Source organism: Pseudonaja textilis, chromosome 1, assembly GCF_049901715.1.
Source record: "Pseudonaja textilis isolate UNSWEBS1 chromosome 1, rPseTex1.2, whole genome shotgun sequence".
Classification (NCBI taxonomy): domain Eukaryota; kingdom Metazoa; phylum Chordata; class Lepidosauria; order Squamata; family Elapidae; genus Pseudonaja; species Pseudonaja textilis.
Window position 1 is genome coordinate 171,103,782 of NC_141990.1, and position 26,264 is coordinate 171,130,045.

The 26,264-nt window shown below is 37.4% G+C and overlaps 1 protein-coding gene across 4 annotated transcripts in view; it reads left to right on the plus strand.

The window, feature by feature from the left end:
- Window positions 1-26,264, plus strand: part of ALS2 (alsin Rho guanine nucleotide exchange factor ALS2) — a 76,460-nt gene that overhangs the window by 41,434 nt on the left and 8,762 nt on the right. For all 4 annotated transcript variants that reach the window (XM_026696758.2, XM_087919677.1, XM_087919679.1 and 1 more), the window contains exons 14-31: window positions 451-582; window positions 896-1,024; window positions 2,404-2,474; window positions 5,708-5,774; window positions 6,717-6,919; window positions 7,201-7,266; window positions 11,955-12,053; window positions 12,571-12,735; window positions 13,163-13,274; window positions 13,971-14,048; window positions 14,141-14,274; window positions 17,130-17,297; window positions 18,056-18,173; window positions 18,871-19,028; window positions 19,173-19,295; window positions 20,338-20,514; window positions 21,801-21,846; window positions 23,059-23,120. In XM_026696758.2, the coding sequence (XP_026552543.1) occupies window positions 451-582; window positions 896-1,024; window positions 2,404-2,474; window positions 5,708-5,774; window positions 6,717-6,919; window positions 7,201-7,266; window positions 11,955-12,053; window positions 12,571-12,735; window positions 13,163-13,274; window positions 13,971-14,048; window positions 14,141-14,274; window positions 17,130-17,297; window positions 18,056-18,173; window positions 18,871-19,028; window positions 19,173-19,295; window positions 20,338-20,514; window positions 21,801-21,846; window positions 23,059-23,120 (2,108 nt within the window). The remainder of the gene's footprint in view (window positions 1-450; window positions 583-895; window positions 1,025-2,403; window positions 2,475-5,707; window positions 5,775-6,716; window positions 6,920-7,200; window positions 7,267-11,954; window positions 12,054-12,570; window positions 12,736-13,162; window positions 13,275-13,970; window positions 14,049-14,140; window positions 14,275-17,129; window positions 17,298-18,055; window positions 18,174-18,870; window positions 19,029-19,172; window positions 19,296-20,337; window positions 20,515-21,800; window positions 21,847-23,058; window positions 23,121-26,264) is intronic.

Below are 26,264 nucleotides of genomic sequence, written 5' to 3' on the forward strand. Positions count from 1 at the left end.
AGCGCTTCTGGCGAGGAGGAAGAGGGGGTCGAGCCTCCCCCTTGCAACATCTTCACCTGAGGGCAGCTGCTTCCTGCGGCTCAGGAGGTCCGTGCTCTTTCCGCTGCTGCTCGGCCTCCTCGATGCGCTGAGGCAGGAGGCAGAAGCCACGACATGGGAGACTGCAGGATTGCCCTGCCTCCCCGCCTCAGCATGCTGCGGCCCACCAAAATTTTCTTACGAGCCACCAGTAGGCCGCGACCCACCAGTTGGCGACTGCTGCTGTAGTAGATTGAAAGCCTTTCATTAATTTATCTAATATGTAACTATTGCTCCAGTACTATGGAAGGTAAATTTACTTATCCAGCTATTCTAATTTCATTGATATATTAAATACAATGATTTATATCAAAATATTGGGATGGTCTTGTGGAACATTAGTCGGTCTCCATTCTTTCTCTTTCTCTGTAGACATCTCCAGAATATCAAAGCCTTCAGGATTCCAGCTCTTCTTATGAATCTCTGGCTGTCCATCTCAGTAGGAAAAGAAAAGACGCTGAATATACACTGGGTTTCTGGAAAACATTTCCTGGGAAAATGACAGTACGTGTGTCTGTGTGTGTGTGTTTGTGTGTGTGTTAGGATCTGATATTATTTACTATCACAAATTGTAATACTTTCTATTTCTACTTTAATGAAAATAATTCTTCTAGTTTTAGAAAATGGTATCTTGTTAATTATGATTTATCATTCTATTCTATTTGGTTCCATTACATTATATCACATTACATTACATTACATTATATTAATGTTTAAATGCAAATAAATTCAAACTTCACCAACACTGCATTGCAAATTCCTAGCATGAATTGCTTTACCTGTTGTTAAATTGCCTTGTATTTCTTTTCAATGATAGGATTCCTTGAGGAAACCTGAGCGACGACTAATCTGTGAAAGCAGCAATCGAGGATTGTCATTGCAACATGCTGGCAGATTTTCGGTGAATTGGTTTATCCTCTTCAATGATGCCTTAGTCCATGCTCAGGTCTGTACTTGAAGGATGGGGTAGTCATCTCTTCCTAGGTCAAGGAAGCCTTAAGATTAAAAGCATGCTTATTTATATGCTTATTTCATCTATACTTATAGATACTCATCTTGCTTATCTGACTCTGGGCAATGCACATGGTTATAATAATAAAAACTCAACAATCAAAATTAAAATAAAACTATTAAAATACAGTTAAGACTACAATAAAACAAAAAACACAGAAGATTGCATTTCAAACCTTTCACATCCTCTGGCCTGATGTCACAACCAGGTTTTAAGGGCTTCCAGAAGGTCAGGAAGGTCAGGGCCAATTTCACCTTGTTCCATGGGAACATAGCAGGAAAGATTCTCTTAGCTGCAAGATGAAACTTCTTAGGAGATGGAACCCACAACATGCTCCTCCTGGCAAACTAAATGTATCTGTATCCCCAATAGAGAAATATTGTTGAAGAATATACAGGAAAGTAATTGGGCAGTCAGTCTTCTGTGTTATCATCACTAAAATTATTCTGCCTGACATGTAAGATTTTTCTATTTTCTGAAATAATATAAAATGAATATAGGCTAATTCAATAGTTTGTAGATTTCCAAGCGCAGTTCAAAAATAGATTTTGTTTTCCTTCCCCCCTCTCTTCCCTTTGAATTCTTTTTTATTATCATCCAGTCCAGTCATTCGGATCTTCTAAATTGTGAGTAATTTATCACAAATGAGAAACCAAATGCTACTACTGCTTCTTTTTTCAGTCTTTATCAATTGCTGCTAATCAGGCATGTTAAGAATAGAGGACACCACTGAATTATGGATCAGAGTTTTTCTTTGTACAGATATGGTAACGCATAGGTTGCAGTGTAACTTGAATGTCACAGTCAGACTAGAGTTTTTTTGTTTAATATGGCTGTCTCTCTCACCTGAGGAATTCTGGGCAACAAACAGAATTTAAAATTAAACCAACAATTAAAAATATTTCAGAAAAAATCCCCCAAATAATTTTAAAACAGGAAAAGACAGCTGAGAATAAAACCTCAAAGCAGTTACTGCCTGAGCAATGAACCAGCCTTCCAAAAGGCCAGTAGTGAGGGGATGGTCTAATCTTAGGGAGGAAGGTGCCACTTTTTGGATCCAATAAGATGGCATTTTTTAATCAAAGGGACCCAGAGCATACTCTCCCATGCATGTAGGAGGGCTGGTAGAGAGAAGAAGGTCTTCAGACATCCTGATCCCATACCACAAAGGATTTTATAGGTAGTAACAACCAGTGCCTTGAATTGTTGAAATTTTTGAAAGCTAGGGCCAAGCAAAGACCATGAACTGAACCTTACGTTATAGACATAATCATAATATGAATATTGACCTTTTCCTTTTTTTTCTCTTATAGTTCTCAACTCACCATATTTATTCCTTGTCTACCCTGTGGGTAGAACCTGTTTCAGAAGAGTTTGGTAATATGTAAGTATTTTTCAGCTGCCTTATTTTAAATTTCTACTAGTTAACAAATTATTGGTTCTTTTACAACTTATTTTGCAGCCCATCCCTGTTTGCCATTGAACCTGTTTTCATACTCATAATACAATTTAAATTCTTTTGGTTATGGATCTGGCCCTTTTTAGGCTTGTATCAACTGACACACAACTGTTAATATGGGCTTTTAAGTGTAAACATGCTAAATCTATGAAATAGTCTAATTTACACTTCAGATGATTTATATAGTCTACAGATAGTCCTCGACTTACAACCGTTCATTTAGTGACCGTTCAAAATTACAATGGCACTGAAAAAATGATTTATGACCATTTTTCACACTTACGGCCATTGCAGCATTCCCATGGTTACATGATCAAAATTCAGGTGCTTAGCAACTCACATTTATGATGGTTGCAGTGTCCTGGAGTCATGTGATCTCCTTTTGTGACTTTCTGACAAGCAAAGTCAATGGGAAAGATAGATTAATTTAACTCCTATGTTCCTAACTTAACAATACAGTGATTCACTTAACTGTGGTAAAAGATCATAAAAGGGAGCAAAACTCATTTAAAAACTGTCTTGCTTAGAAATGGAAACGTTTGGCTTTATTGGGTCGTAAGTCAAGGGCTACCTGTATTTGCAGACTCTATACTTCATTGCTCATGTAATTGTTTAAGAAAAAATATTTATTTACTGCATCTTGTTTTTCAGGATGCAAATCCTGTCAATCAAAATAAACAATCATGTAGACAGTACATTTTTAATGACCATAGTAGAAGTCACACATCATGTTGATAGCCCCATGGAGCAGGTGTGGGATGGAGAGGAAAGAGTCTAGCTGTAGCAGCTTTGCCTTCCTTCCTCTAGGACAGGGTTGTCAAACTGCCAGCCCTCGGGCTGGATGTGTCACATGCTGCCCATGCCCATGCCCAGTTTAGCGGGGGGGGGGGAATCCCAGTATATCATGTGACCCTGCCGTGATGACATGAATTTGACACCCCTGCTCTAGGTATTCTGAAATGGAATGGAATAGGGTTGTCATCTTGTGCCCTCCTGGAATAAAAATTCCATAGTAAAACCAGAAGTCTGGATTGCTATATTTAGTCAATACTGGAGGGAAGATGACAAAGTTTGTTCCATAGATAATTTAATATGCATTTATTATTATGGAGAAGAAAGGGAAAACAAATGAGTCTTGGGTTTTTTTTACAGTTATGCTCATAAGTTTACATACCCTGGCAGAATTTATGATTTCTTGGCCATTTTTCAGAGAATATGAATGATAACACAAAAACTTTTCTTTCACTCATGGTTAGTGGTTGGCTGAAGCCATTTATTATCAGTCAACTGTGTTTACTCTTTTTAAATCATAATGACAACAGAAACTACCCAAATGACCCTGATCAAAAGTTTACATACCCCAGTTCTTAATACAGTGTATTGCCCCCCTTTAACATCAATGACAGCTTGAAATCTTTTGTGGTATGTGTGGATGAGGCTGTTTATCTTCTCAGATGGTAAAGCTGCTCATTCTTCCTGGCAAAAAGCCTCCAGTTCCTATAAATTCTTGGGCTGTCTTACACATTTGAGATCTCCTCAGAATGGTTCAATGATATTGAGGTCAGGAGATTGAGATGGCCACTCCAGAACCTTCACTTTATTCTGCTGTTGACTTGGCCTTGTGTTTAGGACCATTGTCATGTTGGAATGTCCAAGTACATCCCATGTGCAGCTTCCAGGCTGATGAATGCAAATTTTCCTCCAGTATCTTTTGATAACATACTGCATTCAACTTGTCATCAATTCTGACCAAATTTCCCGTGCCTTTGTAGCTCACACCATCCCCAAAACATCAGCAATCCACCTCCATTTCACAGTAGGAATGGTGTACTTTTCATCATAGGCCTTGTTGATTCCTCTCCAAATGTAGCGTTTATGGTTGTGGCCAAAAAGCTCAATTTTGGTCTCATAACTCCAAATGTCTCTGTGCTGTTTGGCGTATTGTAAGCAGGATACTTTGTGGCATTTGCGTAGTAATAGCTTTCTTCTGGCAACTCAACCATTCAGCCCATCTTTCTTCCAGTGTTTCCTTATTGTGCATCTTGAAACAACCACACCACATGTTTTCAGAGAGTCCTGTATTTCACCTGAAGTTTTTTGTGGGTTTTCTTTGCATCCCGGACAATTTTCCTGGTGGTTGTGGCTGAAATTTTAGTTGGTCTACTGACCATGGTTTGGTTTCAACAGAACCCCTCATTTTCCACTTCTTGATTAGTGTTTGAACACTGCTGATTGGCATTCTCAATTCCTTGGATATCTTTTTATATCCCTTTCCTGTTTTATACAGTTCAATTACTTTTTCCTGCAGATCCTTTGACAATTCTTTTGCTTTCCCCATGACTCAGAAGCCAGAAATGTCAGTGCAGCACTGGATGAAAGATGCAAGGGTCTGTCAGGAGTCCAGGAACTCACTGACCTTTTATACACACACACTAATTACAAGCAAATAGGTCACAGGTGAGGATGGTTACTTTAATAGCCATTCAAACCCCTTTGTGCCAATCTGTGTGCATGTTATCAGGCCAAAAGCACCAGGGCATGTAAACTTTTTTTTTTGAAAACAATTTTATTGATTTTTTAAAAACAAACAAAACAAACAAAACATAAAACATCAGCTCTCTTCCATACATATATACAAACAGTGTGTCGGTTGGTTCATCGGTTTTGTGCATTCATTTCGTAGTCTCAATTACAGTTACATTACATAATAACTCATATTATCAATCCAAACTTATATATCCTAGAATCGCTATTAGAAAATCATTTGACTATAATTTTATTCATTCATACTTTATGAGATAACTATAATTTAGGTAGTTTATTCTATAACAAATCATATAATCATACCAAATCTATCCTAAAAACACTTTATAGATATGATGTCAAATAACAAAAGAAAAAGAAAAAATATTCCTTGTTATCTAACATTCTAAATATTCTATTATTATATTTTATCAGGGCATGTAAACTTTTGATCAGGGTCATTTGGGTAGTTTCTGTTGTCATTATGATTTAAAAAGAGTAAACACAGTTGATTGATAATAAATGGCTTCAGCCAACCACTAACCATGAGTGAGCACAAATGTATATGAAAACAATGTAACATAGTCATTTCTCTGGATTAACATTTACAGCACTCTTTATTTTTTTTGCTCTAGGAATGGTTTGAGAATCACAACACCTGAAGAACAATTTATTCTCATTTCATCAAATCCACAAGAAAAGGTAGGACTTTTTTGCCCCTTCCCTCTATTCAGTTTATCAGATGCATGAATGACTTTTCCATTTTCTAGAGTGGCTTGCTTTCTAGAATCAATCTAATATTTTTTCTGTTCCCTTCTTTGAAATTGGTATGAAGCTCATATTTATGATCTATGCATATTTCAGATCAACCTACAGTAACAAAAATCATTATATTGTATAGATTTCCTCTAGAATCAATGTACAGTCTAAATGGCCAGCATTCCATTTTTGGTAAATAGTAGATAAGCTCAGGAGAGGTAACTGCTTAGCATACAGGGATCTCACCTTTTTCAACATTTTTTTGAGGTGGGATTTGATAGAGATGAAATTACATCTTCAGAGGGTCCTCATAACTTATTTTTAGTGGTGGTTAAAGACTAAACAACTGTGTTAAGCCTGTTGCATATTAAACTTGTCCATTTTACCCTTTAATTTTTAAAGCAAGGAGACAGAAAGTATATTGTTGAACATTGACAAGTTTAGAAGTGTGAATCTATATACTTTCAGAACTGCTAACATTAAATAATATGTTGCCTATCTTTCAGCATTTATTTTAAAATGATAATCCACAGCTCATAGCTGGACTGAGCTCTGTACCATATAGGCCAGGAACAAATTACATTACAGTTTGTTAATAGTTATACTTTAGCTAATTTATTTAGGAAGAAATGTCTGTGATACCAATGTATATTAGACCTATAACTGGTAATGTTAAATTTCAATTCTGATTTTTAAAAGGAGTCAAAGTACTGGAATGTTTATACAGTATTCTACAATCCACCATTGTTATTATGTATGAATTCCATGACATCACTAGATGTGTCATATCAGTTCCAAGGAATTCCTGCAAGAGATGTAGAATGAGAGAAGGAAGAGGAGTGGTAGGCAGCAGAAAGCCTTTGACTGTTTTTCACTCTGTTTCAGACTAAGTGGCTGAAATCTATAAGCCAAGCTATAGACCAGGCCTTAAAAGGGACATCTGATTTGCCTCCCTATGGTGGTACTGGAAGCCTTCAGAGGCAGGAGCCCCCTATTTCAAGGAACGCAAGATATACCTTTTATAAAGACCCTCGGCTTAAGGATGCTATTTACAATGGTCGATGGCTTTCTGGAAAGCCACATGGCAGGTGAAACTGAATTTTTTCCCGATTAAATCAGAAGCCATTTACCTAAATGTTTATAGTAGATCACAAGTGAAGAGGTTGATGTAAAAAGCTGTATTTACACTGAAATAGATGTAGTACTATATATTGAAAGCCCCTTAGCCTACATTGTCATAACTCTTGAGAATTAAAACTTAATCTGGCATAGCCCAGTTGCTTTTGGAAGTTATAAAAATTCTGCATAAACTGTATTGTGATAATTTAAATATAGAACCGATATAACTAAAGTATTCCATATATTTCAGAGGAGTCTTGAAGTGGGCAGATGGAAAGATGTATTCTGGCATGTTCAGAAATGGCATGGAGGATGGGTAGGTATAATACTAAGACTAAGACTACTCAGACTAAGCTGAGGGAGAGGGGAAACCTGCTGTTCACAAATAATCTTTTTTAAAAAGTACTGCTAAATTAGGATTACTAGGGCTGGGCAGGCTTAAACATTATTTGGAAGCAGGGGGTTGGGCTCTCTAAGCACAGCAATTCTTCTCTACTTGGTAGAGAAGCTCAACTTTTTAGACTTTCAGGACTTCCAGCTGACATTGTGGAGAGATCAGACACATGGAGTGAGTCTCCGTGTTACTGTGCCGAGTTCTCCCCATTGGTGGGCTCCAACAGGAGCCAAAGCCCCTGTGAAGCAAAGAGGGGCACCCAGTGAGAGCCACATCTCTCCTGCCTGACCCGGGGCTTTCTTTCCCTCTCAGCCATGACAAAGAGAAGAGGCAACCCAAAGATGGCTGTCATGAAGTCGGGACAGCTGAAGACCATCTAAAATTTGTGCTGGAGCGGATTTCGGTGAACAGTGTGGAACTGGGTGGGAGGATTCTTCATTATTAAAACTCAATCCCAAGAGAAAGTTTAGGGGAACTATTTACTCAGAATTATCTGTTAAAGCGGCGAGTAAGCACCTTGATTATCAAACCGGAAGGAAAAGAATTAAAGAGAGAGAAAAAAAACTTCTTTCTTTTTCAAAAATACAAGAAATTGGACTCGCAAAGTAGAAGACGTAGTATTGAGAAAGCATTTTAAAATGCTAGAATTTCAAATTTAAAAAATTAACACTGCTTTTATACTTGAACTACAGTTCAAAATAATTAAAATCAGATATACCGCAACAATATTGTTACGCAGAGAGCAACATCTGCTAATGAGAGGAAAACATACACGCCTGGGAACATTTATTTGAAGGACTGTGAAAATACTTACTGGGTTATATTCACCTACCCTAAAATCACTGGAGATTTAAATATGAGAACAAGGAAGATTCTTAATTAAAACGACCCCTGAATGTTATGTTATATGATTGAACTTATAAAAGTGACTTGAGGCTTGGATAACTCCCTGGACTATTTAAATGGAACTGACTGATTATGTGTGGGACATAAAAGAACTGTGACTGGTGTGCATTCTGAAGAGTAACCTCAGCTTTGAATAAAGGGTTCTTGGGCTATTGGCCAAAAGTGAGGTTTACTATGCAATATAAGGAAGAAGGGAGCGGAAATTTAAACAAGATGGAGCTGATGTTTCAAAGCATAAAAGACATGATACAGAAAGAACACAACAACTATGGAATTAATAGATGATAGACCAATAACTGGAAAATATTGTACAAGGGATATTGAGTAAAGACCAAGATGCTCAGGAAAAGAAGGAGCCAGCAGAAGAAATGGAGGGAAAAACAGAACCGGAAAATCAGCGATAAGAAGACAACAAGGAGGAGGTACCAATAACATTAACAATGATGAATCTAACCAGGAGGAAAACACTTCAAGAGATCCAAAAACAGAATTGGAGAAGCTGGAAGATGCTTTGGGAATGGACATAGGGATCAGAGGACATAGTAACAAAATTAGACAGTGGAAGAGGGTAGGGATGGGAGAAATATTTAGATTGAATGGTCAGGATATAGATGTAGATGTAGATAGAGACAAAGGTCCAAGAGAAGAATATGGGAGGCAAATAAAAAAAAGAATAAGAGCCCCTTCCGGTTTGCCAGGCTTTGGCGGCGGCGGGGATTCGCGACTGTGCACGATCCCCGTTGCGCTAGCCGTCTTGGTGCCTCCGATCCTGATGGGTCTGGAGGATAAGGCTGCCCTGTAGAGGCAGCCAAAGATAGGGAGGATCTGGGAAGGGGTTTGGGGGTGTCGCAGACCCCCTCCTCACCCAGCTTAACCTCCTTTTCTCAAGGCAGTGGAGCGGCGGTCAGCAATGGCCGCCACAAAGAAGCTGGCAGCTGGAAAAGATTGTGCTGGAGGAAGAAGGAGAAAGAAGAATCAGAAGTGAAAGTGTTGGCTGAGCCGGGAAAATAACAACCTTTAAAACCCTGGAACGGAATTGCTTGAATTGCCTGAAAGATACATTGTATCCCTAAGGAGAGAAAAGCGGCGGAGAAAGCTGTCAAGGGAAAACTTTTTTTTATTTACTCTCCCACCGCAGCAGGATGACTGGAATAAAGAAGAAGAAGAAGCCATCTTGGATGAACAATGGGTTTTTTTGGGGGAAGAGGAGGAAGAGGAAAAGAAAAAGGGGATTTTAAGGTTTGAGCAAACAATCCAAAAAGAGAAAAATGAGATGAAAGGCGGATACAAGGTTAGAAAACAACAGAAAGGGGGTAAGCAGAAGAAGAAAAGGGGGGAGGAGAGACAATGGGGTAAAAAGCCTTAATGGTGGGAAGCAAGACTTAAAGAAACAAAATCTATTTAGAGACAATGGGTAAATTTAATTGAAAAAGGGATTCTGGAAGGTACACAAGAGTGTGTTTTGGTATGCGTATTTAGAGTAAAATGTGTATTAATATATATGATTAGCTTTTTAATGCTATCTATGGTGGGTTATATGCTTTTATTCTGTAATTGTAGTGTACTTGCTTTTCTTATAAAATTTATTGTGTAATTTTAGAATGTACTAATCAGAATCCCAATATAATTTAAGTGTTATATTAAGCATTATTAAGTTAGGGGAAAGAGCCAAAGGCGTTACTCCAATCAGTGTACAGGAGAAGTATATTTAAAGAGAAAAGATGGATGGATAACTGGAAAAGAACAGACAAAGAATGATAAGTATTATGAATTGTATTGAGATAAGATAAATAAAATAAAACTAAGAAAGATAAAAGAGGGAAGAAGCTATATAGAAAATTGAAAATGGTAATAAGATATGGAATGATATATAAAGTAAATATGATTTTTGAATTTGTGTCTGTGTGAAGAGTTTTAACCCGGGATTAAGCAGCTTTCAGAAATGATGTTTTTTAAGTTTTATGTTTTGTATGTTTGTGTATTGTTTTTTGAAAGGCAAAAAATTTTAATTAGTAAGAAATATAAGCTGGATAATAGAATGAGAAGGAGAAATTGGGATAAGATATGAAGTGGAGCAGATAACGTAAATATACATATTACAATATGGAAATATTTTGTATGTCCTACTGGTTTTTCCAGAAAGATTTTTTATGTTATTATGCCTTGATTGTGTGTTCTGTAAAGTTAATAAAATTTGTTTTTTTTTTTAAAAAAGAATAAGACTTAAAATATTGATGTGGACAAGAGATAATGGATAGGAAGAGAGAGAGAGAGATCCTTCTTTAAGAACATATTTTAACACAAACATGTATTAATATTAGAATTATATAGACTGGATGAAAACAAAGAATATGAATAGAATTATTTTGTATGTATTGTGATAGGTTTACTAGAATAGTATATTTATAGATTTATAGAATAACAGAGTTGAAAGAGACCTTAGACTCATCTAGTCCACCCCCCTGCTATTGGAATATTGAACAATGAAATAATGATGAAATAATGAAGGACAATACAGATAGATGTGAAGAGTGGAATATGGGACATATAGAATAGAATAGAATAGAATAGAATAGAATAGAATAGAATAGAATAGAATAGAATAGAATAGAATTCTTTATCAGCCAAGTGTGATTGGACAAACAAGGAATTTGTCTTTGGTGCACATGCTCTCAGTGTACATAAAAAGAAAGGATACATTCGTCAAGAATCATAAAGTACAACACTTAATTATAGTCATAGGCTACAAGTAAGCAATCAAATTATACTAGGAAACAATATAAATCATAAGGACACAAACAACAAAATTACAGTCATACAGTCATAAATAGGAGGAGATGGGTGATAGGAATGATGAGAAGATTAATAGTAATACAGACTTAGTAAATAGTTTGATAGTGTTGAGAGAATTACTTGTTTAGCAGATTGATGGCGTTCGGGGAAAACTGTTGTGTCTAGTTGTTCTGGTGTGTAGTGCTCTGTAGAGTTGTTTTGAGGGTAGGAGTTGAATGAATATGAATTAAAGTATTAAAGTGGGTGAGAGATGAAAGATAGAAAGGAAACATCTTTTATAATGGTGACATGAGTAAAAGTTAGAATAGAGACAGAAATAAAGAAAAGGGGAATAACAGTATACACATTTTTGTATCACAAGATGAATGTAATAACAAGAGGGAGGATTAGAAATTGAATGGCGGTAGCATCAGGTATGTTCAAACAATATGAAATAATGAAAGATTATAATCTACTATAAATAAGTATTATATTAGAAATATATAAGCTGGATAAATATAATAATCATACGTAATAATATTGTTTTTATTTGTACCAAAATGTAGGCACCCAGGTGTCACACTGTTCACGCATTGATATGTATATGTAATATAAAATAAAAAAACTTGACCAAAAAAAAAATCCTTTTCAGACTTTCACAAAAGCAGAAATATTTTAGGAAAACACCTTAAAGCAGTGGGATCTTGTTTAAGCTCATGAGAAACTTCAATTGCCTGTTGAATAGAAGAAAAATTCTATGCTTACATAAAATCCAAAGTTTGTCTTCCAAACCATTCTTTGAAGCATGCATGGTTTTGCAAATTAATGTTTAAATATATTGTAAATTGGTGTGGGTTTTTTTATATATATTGGTAGATATGATGAATATAAAGATGTATTGTAAATTGGTGTGGTTTTTTTTATATTGGCAGATATGGTGAATATAAAGTACCAAATAAAACAATGAAGAAGAGTGACCATTATATTGGATTTTGGAAGGAAAGCAAAATGTGTGGACACGGTATCTACAGGTAATAGATATAGATATATGTCTGTCTGTCTGTCTGCGGTGGCTTAGAGGTGGAGCTCTCACCTCACAATCAGGAGGCTGTGACTTTGATCCTAGGCACAGGCTAATATTTGGAATAGATTCTCCTGCTCGAGCAAGGGGTTGGACATAGATGTTATTCTATGATTCTATATGTAATCCAGGCTTTAAACCAGCTCTTTATAATCTACCTGCCACTCCCACATTGTTTTAGATAGGTGAGCAGGGAGTACCCAGACTTTCACACTGTTTTGATATAGAAAGTAACAAAAACAGACCAGATTTCTCGTAAGTGCCACCCTGGTGGGAACATTCATTGCCAGAAATATTTTCCTTAATCCCGTAATCTGTTTCCACATCCCTATCAAAATGGTATTGCCCACATAATAATCATTCATCTCTCTTGATTAGGGAGAAAAAAAACACATTATGATGGTAAAATATATTGGAGAAAAATCCTCAGCTTCTTCGTAGTAAGGCTGACTTCTTTTTCCTTCTAGGTATGCAACTGGGGAGGTTTATGAAGGAAGCTTCCAGGATAATATGCGTCATGGCCATGGCCTTCTACGCAGTGGGAAACTGACTTCTTCTTCACCTAGCATGTTCATTGGCCAATGGGTGATGGATAAAAAGGCTGGGTATGGAGTATTTGATGATATTACAAGGTAAATAGATCTGAACATTTTAATAATTATATTAATAATATAGTACTACTACATTGTAACGGGAAAAAGAATTGCTAAGAAATGTTTATTCTTAAGCAGAGAACCTAAATAATCCTCAAAATGAGATATAATACTAGTTCTAATTCATTGAAATAAAATTTCAGTGGCATGATGACATTTAGTGACCATTTAGACACCTAATAACCAGTCTTGTATTTAAGAATGAGAAATTCATAAAAGTCTGTGCCTCCTAGTACAAGTTTTTAAATCTAAAAGGAAGGTAATAGATATTTGATGTGATCTTAGTTGTTGAAACAATTGTTCAACTATAATAAGCTATTACTTAAATTAGACTGTACCTAATCCAATTGATCTCATTTCTAATTTTTCAGATTTTAGAGGCAGTAATGTGTTTGTGTATCTTTAGGGGAGAAAAATACATGGGGATGTGGCAAGATGATTGTTGCCAAGGCAATGGTGTTGTGGTCACACAGTTTGGATTGTATTATGAAGGAGCCTTTAACAACAATAAAATGATGGTGAGTTTCATATAAATAAGTGTTGTATAATGGGGAAACACTTTTACCTATGGCCAATTTTGCTTTTCCCTTTAAAAGACAATATATGTATATTTGCTAATATTATTGCACTTATTTTTTAAAGGTAGTTTGGAGTCATATTTCCAATCAGCGTGTTCTGTTCCCAAATAGTTATACTTTAGAGTAAGAAATTGTTTCCATATGCTTCAGTGAAACTTTTGTCTTTCAAATGACCCAGGTTATGTATAGGTGGAAGATTTTATGTGTTTATTTGAATTTACAAGATCTACCAGATGAAAAGAAAAATAGAGGAAATTTTATTCTTTCCCCATCCCAGTTATTTTTCTGGAGTTTTCAGTGCTATTAAGTGGCTCTTTTCTCTGCAGAAAGTTAATTGAATACATTGATTTATTTTTGGAACTTTATAAAATGCCATCTGTAATAATAATAGCCATTTTTTTTCATTCAGAGAATTTGAAGTGAAGTGTATTAAGATGTGACTAAAACTGTTCATATTAAATAGAATCTAGTGATAATAAATAACGTACCTAACATACCATTTAACGTTTTTTTTAAAAATGCTTTTATCTAAAATATCTGAAAAAATAAGATGTAAATTTTAAATAATGGACAATGATAATATGAGAATCATTCTAAACATGTTCTGCAGTGATTGCAATACTATATTCTCCACAGGGGACTGGTGTATTGCTTTCTGAAGATGACACAGTATACGAAGGAGAATTTTCAGATAATTGGACTCTTAATGGAAAGGTAATTTAAAACACCTGCTTTCCATAAGCAGAACAGTTCATTGAAAATAAGTTCATTATATATTTTTTCCTCTACCCCCTTCTTCTTCTAAGGGAACACTGACTTTGCCAAATGGAGACACTATTGAAGGCACTTTCAGTGGTGAATGGGGATCTGGAATAAAGATTACAGGAACCTACTTCAAACCCACGTTATATGATCATGAGAAGGATCGGCCTAAAACACTGTAAGTGGATGGGCTTCTCATCAGATGATTCTATCATTGTAGGTAATTAACTATTGTAATTGAATACTGGCATTAACTGGGATGCCAAGTGCTTTTCCAATCAATCTAGTTGACTTAATTAACTAAGATGATTGGACCAGAGAATGGGGTGGACAATTTGGGAGAAGTATCTGTATCTAATATGACTTTTAAAATCAGATCATGAATAGGACTGAAGGAGACTTTTATTAGCTCTATATGACCTGTTACTTCAATATCCTGTGCTTAAAATTTCCAAGATTGTTTCCAGCAAGGTCCTTCACTGAAATGTCTCCTTAAAGACATTTCAAACTTTTAAATTCCAATAAAAAAAATCTCCTGTAATGGTAATATCATGTAGGGCACATTGCTGGAGAAATTGCACTGATTAGCATCTGATATAGTATTTGGTGGTTATTGCAATTTAGCAGTAGCATAAAGACATAAGCAACCTGGGATCTTTATTTTAGAGAACCCCTTTGTGGATGTAAGGCTGCCCATCTATTCCATGATTCTGAGGAAGCTTCTACTCCTACAGCCTCAGTTTGGTTGCAGCACCAGCAGAATCAAGGCTACTGTCTTGTCTTTGTGCAGGATTTAGGGAAAATGTATTTGCAGGAATGTTAATTCAATTAAAATTTTAAAAATGCAGCTATCTGTAATACTCTTGAATCAGATGATTATTTGAAATATTTAGGAAGCCCATTTACAGCTGTGTGAAAAAGTCCTGCACGCTTTCAATTTTAAGCTGTATTTACATGTTTAATCAACTTTTCACTCAGAAACCACACAAAATTAGTACTTTGATGAAAATTTCTGTAGTCGGATTGAGATGCATAATTTTTATTAATATAACCAAAGACTTTTTAAGGTTTTGAGAGAGTTTATGCGCAAACACAACTTGCATTTTCAAGAATGTTAGGATCTAAAGTAGCCAATCAGCAAGGAGCTTTGGCTGACCAATCAAAATGCACAGAGGCTAAATTTATGAGCCAATCAATGTTGTCATACTCTCTGACTATAAATAGGCATGAAAAGCATCGAGAAATTTAATTTAGCTCTGGCTGCAGGCAAGGATGAAGCCCTTTGCTTTCACCAGTACTGAGCAGCGGCATCGCATCATTGTGCTTCATGAAGAGGGTTACTCCTGTACAGAAATAGCCAAGAGAGTGAAATGCCGTTACACCACAGTGAACAGAGTGGTTGAAAAATACCAAATAACTGGTTCAGTTGATGACAGGCTCTGTTTTGGAAGACCAAGAAAGTCGACAAAATGGCAAGATCGGGCTCTGCAATGCATTTCAATGGCTGACAGGAAGTTCATCTCTGTATTACAAGAAGTTGGGGTGAAACATGTGATGTAAAATTGTGCACAAGCACAGTGCGTCACAGACTGCTTGCCAGAGGGCTCAAAGGCTGCAGGACTCAAAGTAAACCTTTGCTCACAGACGTTCATCGCTCTCGTCGATGTGCATGGGCCAAGAAGTATGCCAAGTAGACCAACGCACAGTGGGCCAAGGTCATCTTCAGAGATGAGAGCAATTTCTACTTGACTGGGAATCAGTGCAATAAGTACGTCAGAAGATTTCCAGCTGAAGAATTTAGGCCGTACTGCCTGAATCTATCTGTAAAGCATCCATTGCACGTGATGATCAGGGGCTGTATCTCTGCTTCTGCTATTGGTTGGATACAAATCGTGCAGGGAATCATGAATTCCAAGCAGTATGTTGAAGTCCTGGAAAAGACAATGCTTCCTTCAGCTCAGCAACTTGTAGGGAAGGACTTTTACTTCCAAGATGACAACACTCCTTGTCATTGAGCCAAGTCCGTCCAGCAGTGGATGAAGAAACATGGTGTTCAACTCCTGGATTGGCCAACTCAGAGCCTGGATTTGGACCCAATTGAGAACTTGTGGGCCAAAATAAGCAAGAAGCATCCGAAGACCAAGCAGGAGCTGATTGAATCCATTATTACAGCCTGGCACCATATTGTCACCAAAGATCATGTACAAAGGCTTATACAGTCTATGCCGAAGCGATGCCGCAATAAGGGCTGACCAATTTCATATTAGTAACCAAACGGTCCTTTTCAGGGTCACAAACAATAAAAATCTTAACAAAACACTAGCATTGGCCCTAGTAATTGCAACACGTATGTCACTGGGTATGCATCAGTTAATCTGTTTTCATAGTCATTGTAAGCATGCAAGAAAATTCACAATCCCATCCAAACAGCACCAGGTTGCAAAAAGCTTATGCTTTTCACTTAAAAACCACCAGTATTTATTTAAATATAACAATATTTGCATAGCAGTTAGCATAAAATATCATAAAATCAGTGGTTTATCCCAAAAACGTCATAAACGGTAAAGCGTGCAGGACTTTTTCCCACAGTTGTACATTATGATTGACAGGTTTTCAGTAATAATAGATACTACTGAAATGGATCCACAAAAACTTACATAACAATATGGTTTTTTTGCTACTCTTCTGCTATTCTTCTGACTATTCTTCTTGAAATGGTGAATTAAATTGTTATGGTTCTTAATACAAACTGCATATAGAAAGAGCTTAAATATTTTCATTAGTACCACAGAACTAGTCAAGCCTCAAAAGCTGGGATGGGGGAAGAAGGGATTGGAGTGAGGAAAACTGTCTTGCCGGGTGCAAAATAAGATATGCTGATTCATCGTGTTTAAAGGTTTTTAGGATTGAGAGTTACTTTCATTCATGATATCAAAAAGTCTGCTTTGGGGAGGAACTTTTCAGAAGTGGAATTTCATTTTGTTTGGTTTGGTTAAATCTGTAGTTACTGTTGTTTAATGTTGTCAAATGTAGGCGGAAGTTAGGAAACCTTTCTGTCCCAGCGGATGAGAAGTGGAGAGCAGTGTTCAAGGACTGCTGGCACCAGCTCGGCTGTGAACAGCCAGGCCAAGGGGATAGGTGGAAAGCTTGGGATAACATTGCTGTTGCCCTGACAACCAATCGAAGGCAACAGAAAGACAGGTTAGTAGGTGGGGTAGATGTATTTTATTCAATACAACAGTTCTAATGCAAAGATCAGTTGCCATTTGTTTTCTTGTAAAGATGAAAACACTCTAAAGTGCTAAAAGAAAAGTTAATCTGTAAATACCCTGGAATATAAGCAATTTGTATTTATGGATAAGTGATATGAAAAGTGTTTCTTAATCTCTTTTTTAATCCTTACTACAACATTCTTCAGTCTGGCATGTTCTAAATTCTTTTGGTATTGACAGAGTAAATACATTATGCACTGTAAAGTCTATGAGCTGTTGCTATTAGTGAGAGGCTCTATAGTGCAACTATTTTTCAGATATTTGTTGTTTTCTATTTATAATTACTTACCTATTAAAGAGTTTTGGGTAAAAAAAACCCTTGCAAATGATACAGGAAAGAAATATAACTTGTGCACCTAAAATCAGTAATAATGGGATTTAAAAAATAATCATCCATTTGAGGATGTGAAACTGGGTTGAAACGTGACAAATCTCATTCATGTTGTGAAATTACAAGACAGTAGAACCAAAATGTTTAACATTAATAGGTATGATTATGCTGAAGTGTTTCTGGTTTTCCACTACATTTTTAGCTTCATAGTTAATTTGCAGAGAAAAATATTTTTGGCTGTGAAAGAAAAACAGTTTTTAATAGCTACCAGATTTTACCAAATGAAAAATCATTGTGTTTTTTAGCTCTCAACCCTTTTCTGTATAGGTTCTAACTATAGCCATCTATTCTTGCAGTCCAGAACTCTTGAGCAGATCACATGCACAAACCCTGGAAAGCTTGGAGTTCATTCCACAACATGTCGGTGCCTTCTCATTGGAAAAATACGACAACATTAAGAAATATCTCATAAAGGTATATGCAAGCCAATATCTATATAATATGCATTTACAGCTTGCTGATGTTCACGAATCTCTTAAGCAGAGTAAAATAAGGACTGCTATCTTTAATGATATCTGTAATATACTTTTCTAATTAACAAATATATAGAAAAAGTTCCCATGATTATTTGGGTTTCCTTGGAAAAGAAGTTTGGTTGCATAGGAACAACAACATATGGGGGGTGGCAGTTGGGAGGATGACAATGTAGAGTGGATGAGATTTGGAATTTTCTTGGGATTTTAGAGTTTTGTGTTTGTACATCATCATCAACATCCAAGTTAAGGCCACCATTTTATCAGCAATTCCAGCCAGAAGAATTCTAGTGACTACAGAAAAAGATATGAAGGTCCCATCTCTAAGACAGGATACATACAAAATAGTAACTTTGAGAATCATAGCTTACTAAAAACACGAATTTCAGTTAAGTAAAGGTTTTCTAAGAAAACTTTTTCCTCCCTAACTCTGTCTACAAGTATTTCACATGAATTTTGGGTAATATGCACAAATATTAATCTTAAATTTAGGACCTATTTGTGTGAGATACACAGGTCATACATTTTTAGATTTTAATTTATTTATACTTGTATTGTTTAAAAAGACCTTGCATTCCAGCTCTTTAGTTCTGCTGTTTTTTGTACCTTTCTGGTTTTCTCATCTCCATCTTTTTAAGGCATGTGATACTCCTTTGCACCCTTTGGGAAAACTTGTTGAAACCCTGGTAGCTGTATACCGCATGACGTATGTGGGAGTGGGAGCCAATCGACGACTTTTGAAGGAGGCAGTAAAAGAAATTAAATCCTATTTGAAACGCATCTTCCAGTTGATCAGGTAAGAAGCTGCTACTAGGCAACTTTGGAATTGTTGATTTGTTTTGCAGAAAGAGTAGATGAAGAAAATTTTGTTTCAAAATGCATGGGTACTTTTCAATTAGACTACACATTTTGATAGTAATGCCTTTATATTGCTTTTAAGATTCCTGTTCCCTGATCTTCCTGAAGAGGGCAGTGTAATTCCCTCGCCGATGACTGAGATGAAAGGAACCAGATCTTTCTGTACTGGAAAAAGGGACTCCGAACCTGACTCTCCAGAACCAGGGTAATTTGATCACAAGGAAGCACTGTTTTTGGAAATAAATCTAGGAAACAAGAGCTAGCATTAAATCTGATTTTAAAAAGCTTCAGGCTTCCTTTTCTTTTCCTTTTGATTGGAATATAGGTGATGTCATTTAGCATACTATACCTTTTTTTTAAAAAATCCTACATGTATTCCAAATGAAAAGCTAACTACAAATGCATAATGCTAAAACATTGTTATAGATTTAATTCTGTGAATTTCAGCTATTTAATGTTTATGTTTGAGTGGGTTCTATATGGAGAAGTTCTGATTCAATAGATTTCTCCAATATTTAGCCTTTTCGATGACATGCCCAGGTTACCTAACTAATGAATAGACTGAGATTGATTTGTCTCTGTTACTCTTTCTTACATTGCTTCAAGGAATATTAACCACAGAAGTATCATCTTTTTCATTCTGCCAGAGGAGCCCTTTTGTTGTACCATTGGTTAGCAATAGCAATAGCACTTAAACTTACATATCGCTTTATAGTGCTTTACAGCCCTCTCTAAGCGGTTTACAGAGTCAGCATATTGACCTCAACAATTTGGGTCCTCGTTTTACCCACCTTGGAAGGATGGAAGGCTGAGTCAACCTTGAGCCTGATGGGATTCGATTTGCCAAATTGCAGGCAGCCGGCTGTCAGCAGAAGTAGTCTGCAGTATTACACTGTAAACACTGTGCCACGGAGGCTCTTAATAGTGTACATCATATCCTCTATACATAGAAATCTTCATACTTCTTGTTCTGTGCTGGAATGTCTTGCAATGTGTGCAAATATTGCAACTTTTCAGGAATAGCTGAGAAAAAGGACTTAAGGAATATTTTTCTTGGTTGAAAGATAATTGAAGTAGGTAAGAGGAAGTGAAATTCAGCTCTTCCATTCCCTTTTGCTTCTTAAACATGTTTTATTGATTAAGAATAGTTGGTCTGGATCAAATGAATTCCGCTAATGTTCATAGAATACCAATTCCTCAAAATAATACCCCAAATGTTTTGTTTTCCTGTTTCTTATGTGTTTAAGCTATGTGGTTACAAGCTCTGGCTTATTACTTCCTGTGCTGCTCCCACGACTTTACCCTCCTCTATTTATGCTGTATGCCTTGGACAATGAACGAGAGGAAGATGTTTACTGGGAATGTGTTCTGCGTTTGAACAAACAACCAGACAAAGCACTGTTGAGCTTTTTGGGAGTGCAAATGTAAGCATGCTTCCACATGTTGAAAAAAATGTTAAAAGCTAATTTTTCTTGTGAGATAGATATTTTAATTATTGCTTTAAGCAGGAGATTTAATTCCTTTTTTGTCCCTTCCATACAGATAAAGTTTTATTTGACTAAGCACCTTCAATCCTCAAAGGATTCCTAGTAGGAAACAAATAATTATGATCTTAAGAAGTTCCTGTGTTGTGATTGGAAGGTCCAATCCTGTTAGGAACTTTGAATCTGATGACTGTTAGATCGTGGATTGACGTCAGAACCAGGAAACGTTACTCCCTTTAGTTTGATTTGATTGTGAAATGACTGTTTGAATTTCAAAAGGGAGTCCTAACAGTTTTGCTTGCAGTTTTGAATGAGAATGTTACAAGGGAGGACACATTTGATTTGCAGGATCGGCCTGAACCTTCAACCTCCTCTGCTTCTCAATCAGGTTATCAGCCGGGAACGGCTGACAATGAGGAACTTATAGAGACGTCAGGTGAAAATAATAATTTAGATGATTGCTGGGTGGATGTCAGAAGCAGGCGTCTCCTTACGAGAAGAAACCAACGGGAGCACAGGAGGAGGGCAGATCAGTAATTAGACTAATTATTAGCTGCTGCTCTATAAAGGGAGAGAGATGACTTTGCATTTTGTCTGGAACAAAGTGTTTGATTGCAAGGAGAACCGAAGATTTTGGCTTGGAGGATTTAGACCTGAAATATCTTGTTGGGACTTGGATTTATTTCGTTGGAACTATTAACTTGGACTATCTTGTGGAGGCTATCTACAGCTGTTATCTGTGAAGATTCCTGTTTGCTGCCTTTATTTGCGAGGACTGCTGCTTTCAGCCTTATCTGTTTATTTTGGAAGGTGGGACATAACATTCCTGTATGTCATATTAATTATTTGAATTTCTTGGCATTCAAATAGGCTTACTTTGAGTACCAAAAGAAATTTTGAAAGACTACCTCATATCTAGATAATATAAGTAGTCTAACCTAGAAATTTTATAGGTAAGGTAAATCCAGTATTTATTCTCTTTCATTGGTTACACTTTATATTGAGAAGAACATTTATGTACCCAGAAATTGGACCTCGGTGATAATCAGGGCTTTATTGATCTGGGAGATCTTTGTATCTGTAAATAATACAGATGCCTCTGCTGCCTCTAAAATTCTAGGCCTGCATCTTTTACACTAGAGGTTTGGACTCATTTTCTAAATGACTTATTCTATATTTAAGAATCTTTCTTCTGCGGCATATTTATTTTATGCTACTACTTACAGGAAATTTTGGCCAACAACAGCATCTGATCTTGGTGAAAATAAAAAGGTATGTTTTATTTACAGGAATTTTAATTGTACAATTTGTGTTTGTTGTTCCTCTGAATTTTTATCCTGGTTGAAAGAGAATTGGAGAATATGCTGTCAGTATCTTTCAGTTAATATTTATAAGTATCAAATCATATATCTTTTTTACACTTAATGGTTCGTCTACAACCTTTAAGTCTTCCAGGAACAATTCATATTTCCTGCTGCAACAACATTGTAATATTTTCAGGAAACATTTCTCACATATTTTCTATCATTATTAAACAATTTCTAGATTTTTGGTTTCTTAGAATATTTAATTATTTTGGCAGAGAGCTTACTATTCCCAAGATGTTCAGATTCTCTATTGGTTGAAGGATGTTTTCTTTTAGAAACTGCATTTTGTGATTTTTATAAAGTTCAAATATCCTATGAATGATGTGACAGTGAGATGTCACTTTCACATCATAAAGCCTTGTAACAGTTATGTTAAACCAGCAGCTAAATAATATTTAGATCAGTCATATGCTTTTTATGAAAGAAATATATTAAAAGTATAGGTCCTTGGTGCTTTCTGAGCTTGGTTGTTTTATTGTAGACATTTCATTACCCAAATTAGGTAACATTGTCAGTGCTAGTAAGGAGTGGGGCTTGCTCTCAATTTATATTTTAGTGGCTTGCCCTGTCAGTATTGGTGAGGGGTAGTCTTAGAGGTTCTTTAGTTGGGCTGCTTACTGTTGGCTTCTTTGGCAGTTCTTTGATTGGTATATTGTTTCCTTGTTTGTTGATCTGATGCAGTACCTCTATTGAAATAATTGTGTTGCTTTGTTTCTACTTGGAAACCACCATATTTTTTTGCTTGAAACTGAAAGAAATGAAATTTTCACTTGAGTTGATGCTTAGACTTATTTATAATTATAGAAGTACTATTTGCTGGGTTTATTCTAATTCAAAGGGTCATTAATTTTAGGCTTTTATCTGTACCAAAAAAAGTTGAAAGTTACTTTTTTCTATTGGTTTTTTCCATTTTGGTTTGCATTTCCTAGTTTTACTTTTTTCTACACCGATCCCTCCCTTTTTAAACTTTTTTTCTTTGTTTTTTTGCATTTCATATTTTTCTGATATTTAATAAAGTTTTTTGGGGAAAATCAATATGCAAAATCATTTATTCCAATCCAGTTTAATTCTTAAGACTAAAGCTAGCCATAATTATAATTTTTATTCTTATGCCTAGGTATTACCAAATACAAAAGATGTCTGTTTTGCTTCTGCTGTAGAATGCCTACAACAGATCAGGTAATTTCAAAATTAGCATACTTACCTTCCCACCTTTCAATGGGAGATAAGTTGACTTGTGATTAGTGATTTTGCGTCATATACTCAAGCTGCCTCATTCACAGTTTTAATAAATTTATCTCACACTTTCATCACTTACACATTTTAGTTTTGATATCTGTTATCAATTCTAAATAAGGATTTGAGAGGAGTTGAGTTAATTGTTTAATATAGAAAAAAGAAAATAGAGGCTAAACAGAGATTGCCACATTCTCTTTTAAAAAAAATAATTTTATGATAGATGATAGATAGATAGATAGATAGATAGATAGATAGATAGATAGATAGATAGATAGATAGATAGACAGACAGATAGATCGATTCAGCCTTCATCACAATAAGAATAAATAATTTTAGTAACTTTTCACCTCTTAATTTACAACAAATGATCTCTTCATCCCATGTCTCATCTCTTGTCTATAAATCAATCCATAAAACATCACGCTGCTAAGAGAGTCCAGGAATGGGATATGACTCCTCCTACTGACATCATAGAGCTGGGTCTGCCACTATAAAAACCATCAGCCTTGTCTGCTCGCCATCTTTTTGGCTCAGCTCTTGACTTAGAGCTTTGTCTCTGGAAGATTGTCTGAGCTTAAAATGAGTTGGAAAGAGTTTTAAAAGTACTTGCAGAAGCGTTTCCTTGGCTTTTGTGGCTTGCTGCTGCTCCTGGGGATCCAGTTAGAGCACAGCTTCAGGAGGGCAGGGACCTGCCCTCTAGTAGCATTGAGGCTTCTGCGTTGCCTTGTTGAGGGGTTGCCGCTACAGGGAGCGTTCCATTGACCCTCCTAGGCAGCCTGAAAGCTGATCTTCCCTGCTTCACAACTGAGGCTGGGGATCGTTATCACCGCTTTGCAGCTGTTTCGGCAAGAACAAGGTAGCTTGGAGCCTGCAAGGACTTATTGAGCTGGGAAGGCTCCGAGGCTGTTTCTAGGCTGCCACACGTGGCGGGCAGCCATTTTGGAAGACCAGACGGCCATTTTGTCTCACAGGAGGGGAGTGTTGATCAGGCCTCACAGCTCTAAGGCTCATTTGGCCCTTACTACAGGCTACACTTAACCTGAGGAAGCTCACCGCGCCTCTTGTGCCTGCCCTGTTGGCGTGATGGAAAAGGAAGCAGTACAGACAGGCTCTAAGGGGCCAGAAGAACCTCAAGCCCCTGCTAAGAAAAAGAGTAAGAAAAAGGGGCATTCGACCAACAGAGAAATGGCTGCCAAGCTTAAAGCCAAAGCCCTAGGTCCAAAAAGATTTCCAAATCAGAGCTAAGGGCTGAGAAGAAAAGGCATGCTGCTTTAGAAAAGCAGCTTGAGAAGACATTGGCACAGATGAGAGATCAAATGCAACAGGCCTCCAAACCTGGGGAACTGCAGGTTGGCTCTGATATGTCTGCAAGAGGGGGGGAATAGCTTCCACCTGCTAATCACCGTTTAGCTTGGTCCCCTGAGAGGGTGGAGGAGGAGCTTATGCCACAGGATTTGAGTAGGACAGGCTCTTCCTCCAGACAGGCAGCCTGGGGGCCAGGTCCATCTTTCCCCATAGGTCGCTTGGCCCATGGGGATCACAGGCCTAGGCCTGAAGTTCATATACTTCATATACGCTTTGCCCACCCCTCAGGGCACAGGCCTGATGACATCAAGGATATGGTGGCTGTTGCCATCAGACAGGGCATAGATGAGGGGTTTCATCAACTCTTGCAACCCCAAGGGGGGCAGTCCTTGCTTTCTTCCTTATCCCAGGGGGTTTCTTCATCTTATAGAAGCTACCCTAGTCAGCGGCCAGCTTACTCAGATTGGGAGGAAGAGGAAGAAAGAGATTATGCTAACCCTTCTGATCACAACCGTTCCTCTCACTCTGAGGAGGAGGGGGGGAGGAATAGTGAATCACAATATGTCTGAGGAGGAAGAGTTTAGAGCTGATCAACTTTCCTCTTCTGGGCTTTGCAAACCTCTCTTCAAACCTCTCTTGCACAAAGCCTTGGTTATGGCACAGTTGATACCTGAGGGAGTGGCCCCAGAACCTCAGGTGGCCCCTACAGGACATAGTGATTCTCTATTCACCAAACCAGTAGTTCATACTGAGATTCTCCTTTCCCCCACTATATTCCTTGATTTAGTTAAGGAACAGGGAGCCTCCCCTGGGTCTGGCCCTCAGCCTTCTTTGCATGATAGGAGTTTTTACAATGTGGGCCCAGCCTTAGCCAATGCCCTGATTGTCCCTTCAGTAGATGCCCCAGTGGTTGCCTCCTTCTCCTCATCAAGCACACCCACTGAACCTGACGATGTGCTGAAGGCAGAAGATAGAAAGTCTGAGCAAACCCTCAGGCGCACCCACCAGGCTGTGGCTTGGGCTATCGGGGCATCTACAGCAGCCTCATTTTTCACAAGAACCTCACTCCACTGGCTCCGGCAGTGACAAGAGAGGCTCCTGGCCACTGATTTCAGGGCGCATCAGGATCTTAAAAAGATAATTGCTGCTGCGGAATTTACAGCAGATGCAACCTTGAATTCTGCCAAGTTCACCTCCATGGCCATGGCTTCCTCTCTAGCGCCAGACGGTTCCTTTGGTTGCAGAATTGGTAATTGGATGTGCATCATAAATGGAAGTTGGCGTCAGCCCCTTGCCCTGGAGAAAAGCTGTTTGGCAACGCTCTGGAGCTTTACTTGGTCGAAACCAAGGACAAACGCAAGATTCTATCTACAACAGGGAAAAGATTGGATTATCGTCCCAGTCCATACTACCAGGTCTGAATCTGTATTGCAATTCTCCAGAGGCCAAAGATCTTTCCTGCATCACCAAGAACAATGTCCTGAGGCTTCAGGCAGGCAGCAACAGGTCTCTGGTAAATGGCCCTTTCGAGGGGAAGGAGGTTGTTCGTTCCGACTCTCAAAGTAAAGACCCGGTTGGACCCCCCCATTGGAGGCTGTTTGGCTTTTTTTGCCTCTAGATGGGAGGAGTCGACATCAGACGCCTGGGTACTTAAAACAGTGATATTTGGCTTGCAGCTTGAGTTTGTGTCTCCACCCCCGCAATTTTTTGTTCGATGTCCCACATCAAGGGACAGCTCTAAACGGGCCCTTGTGGAATTGGCCATTCAACATCTGGTTG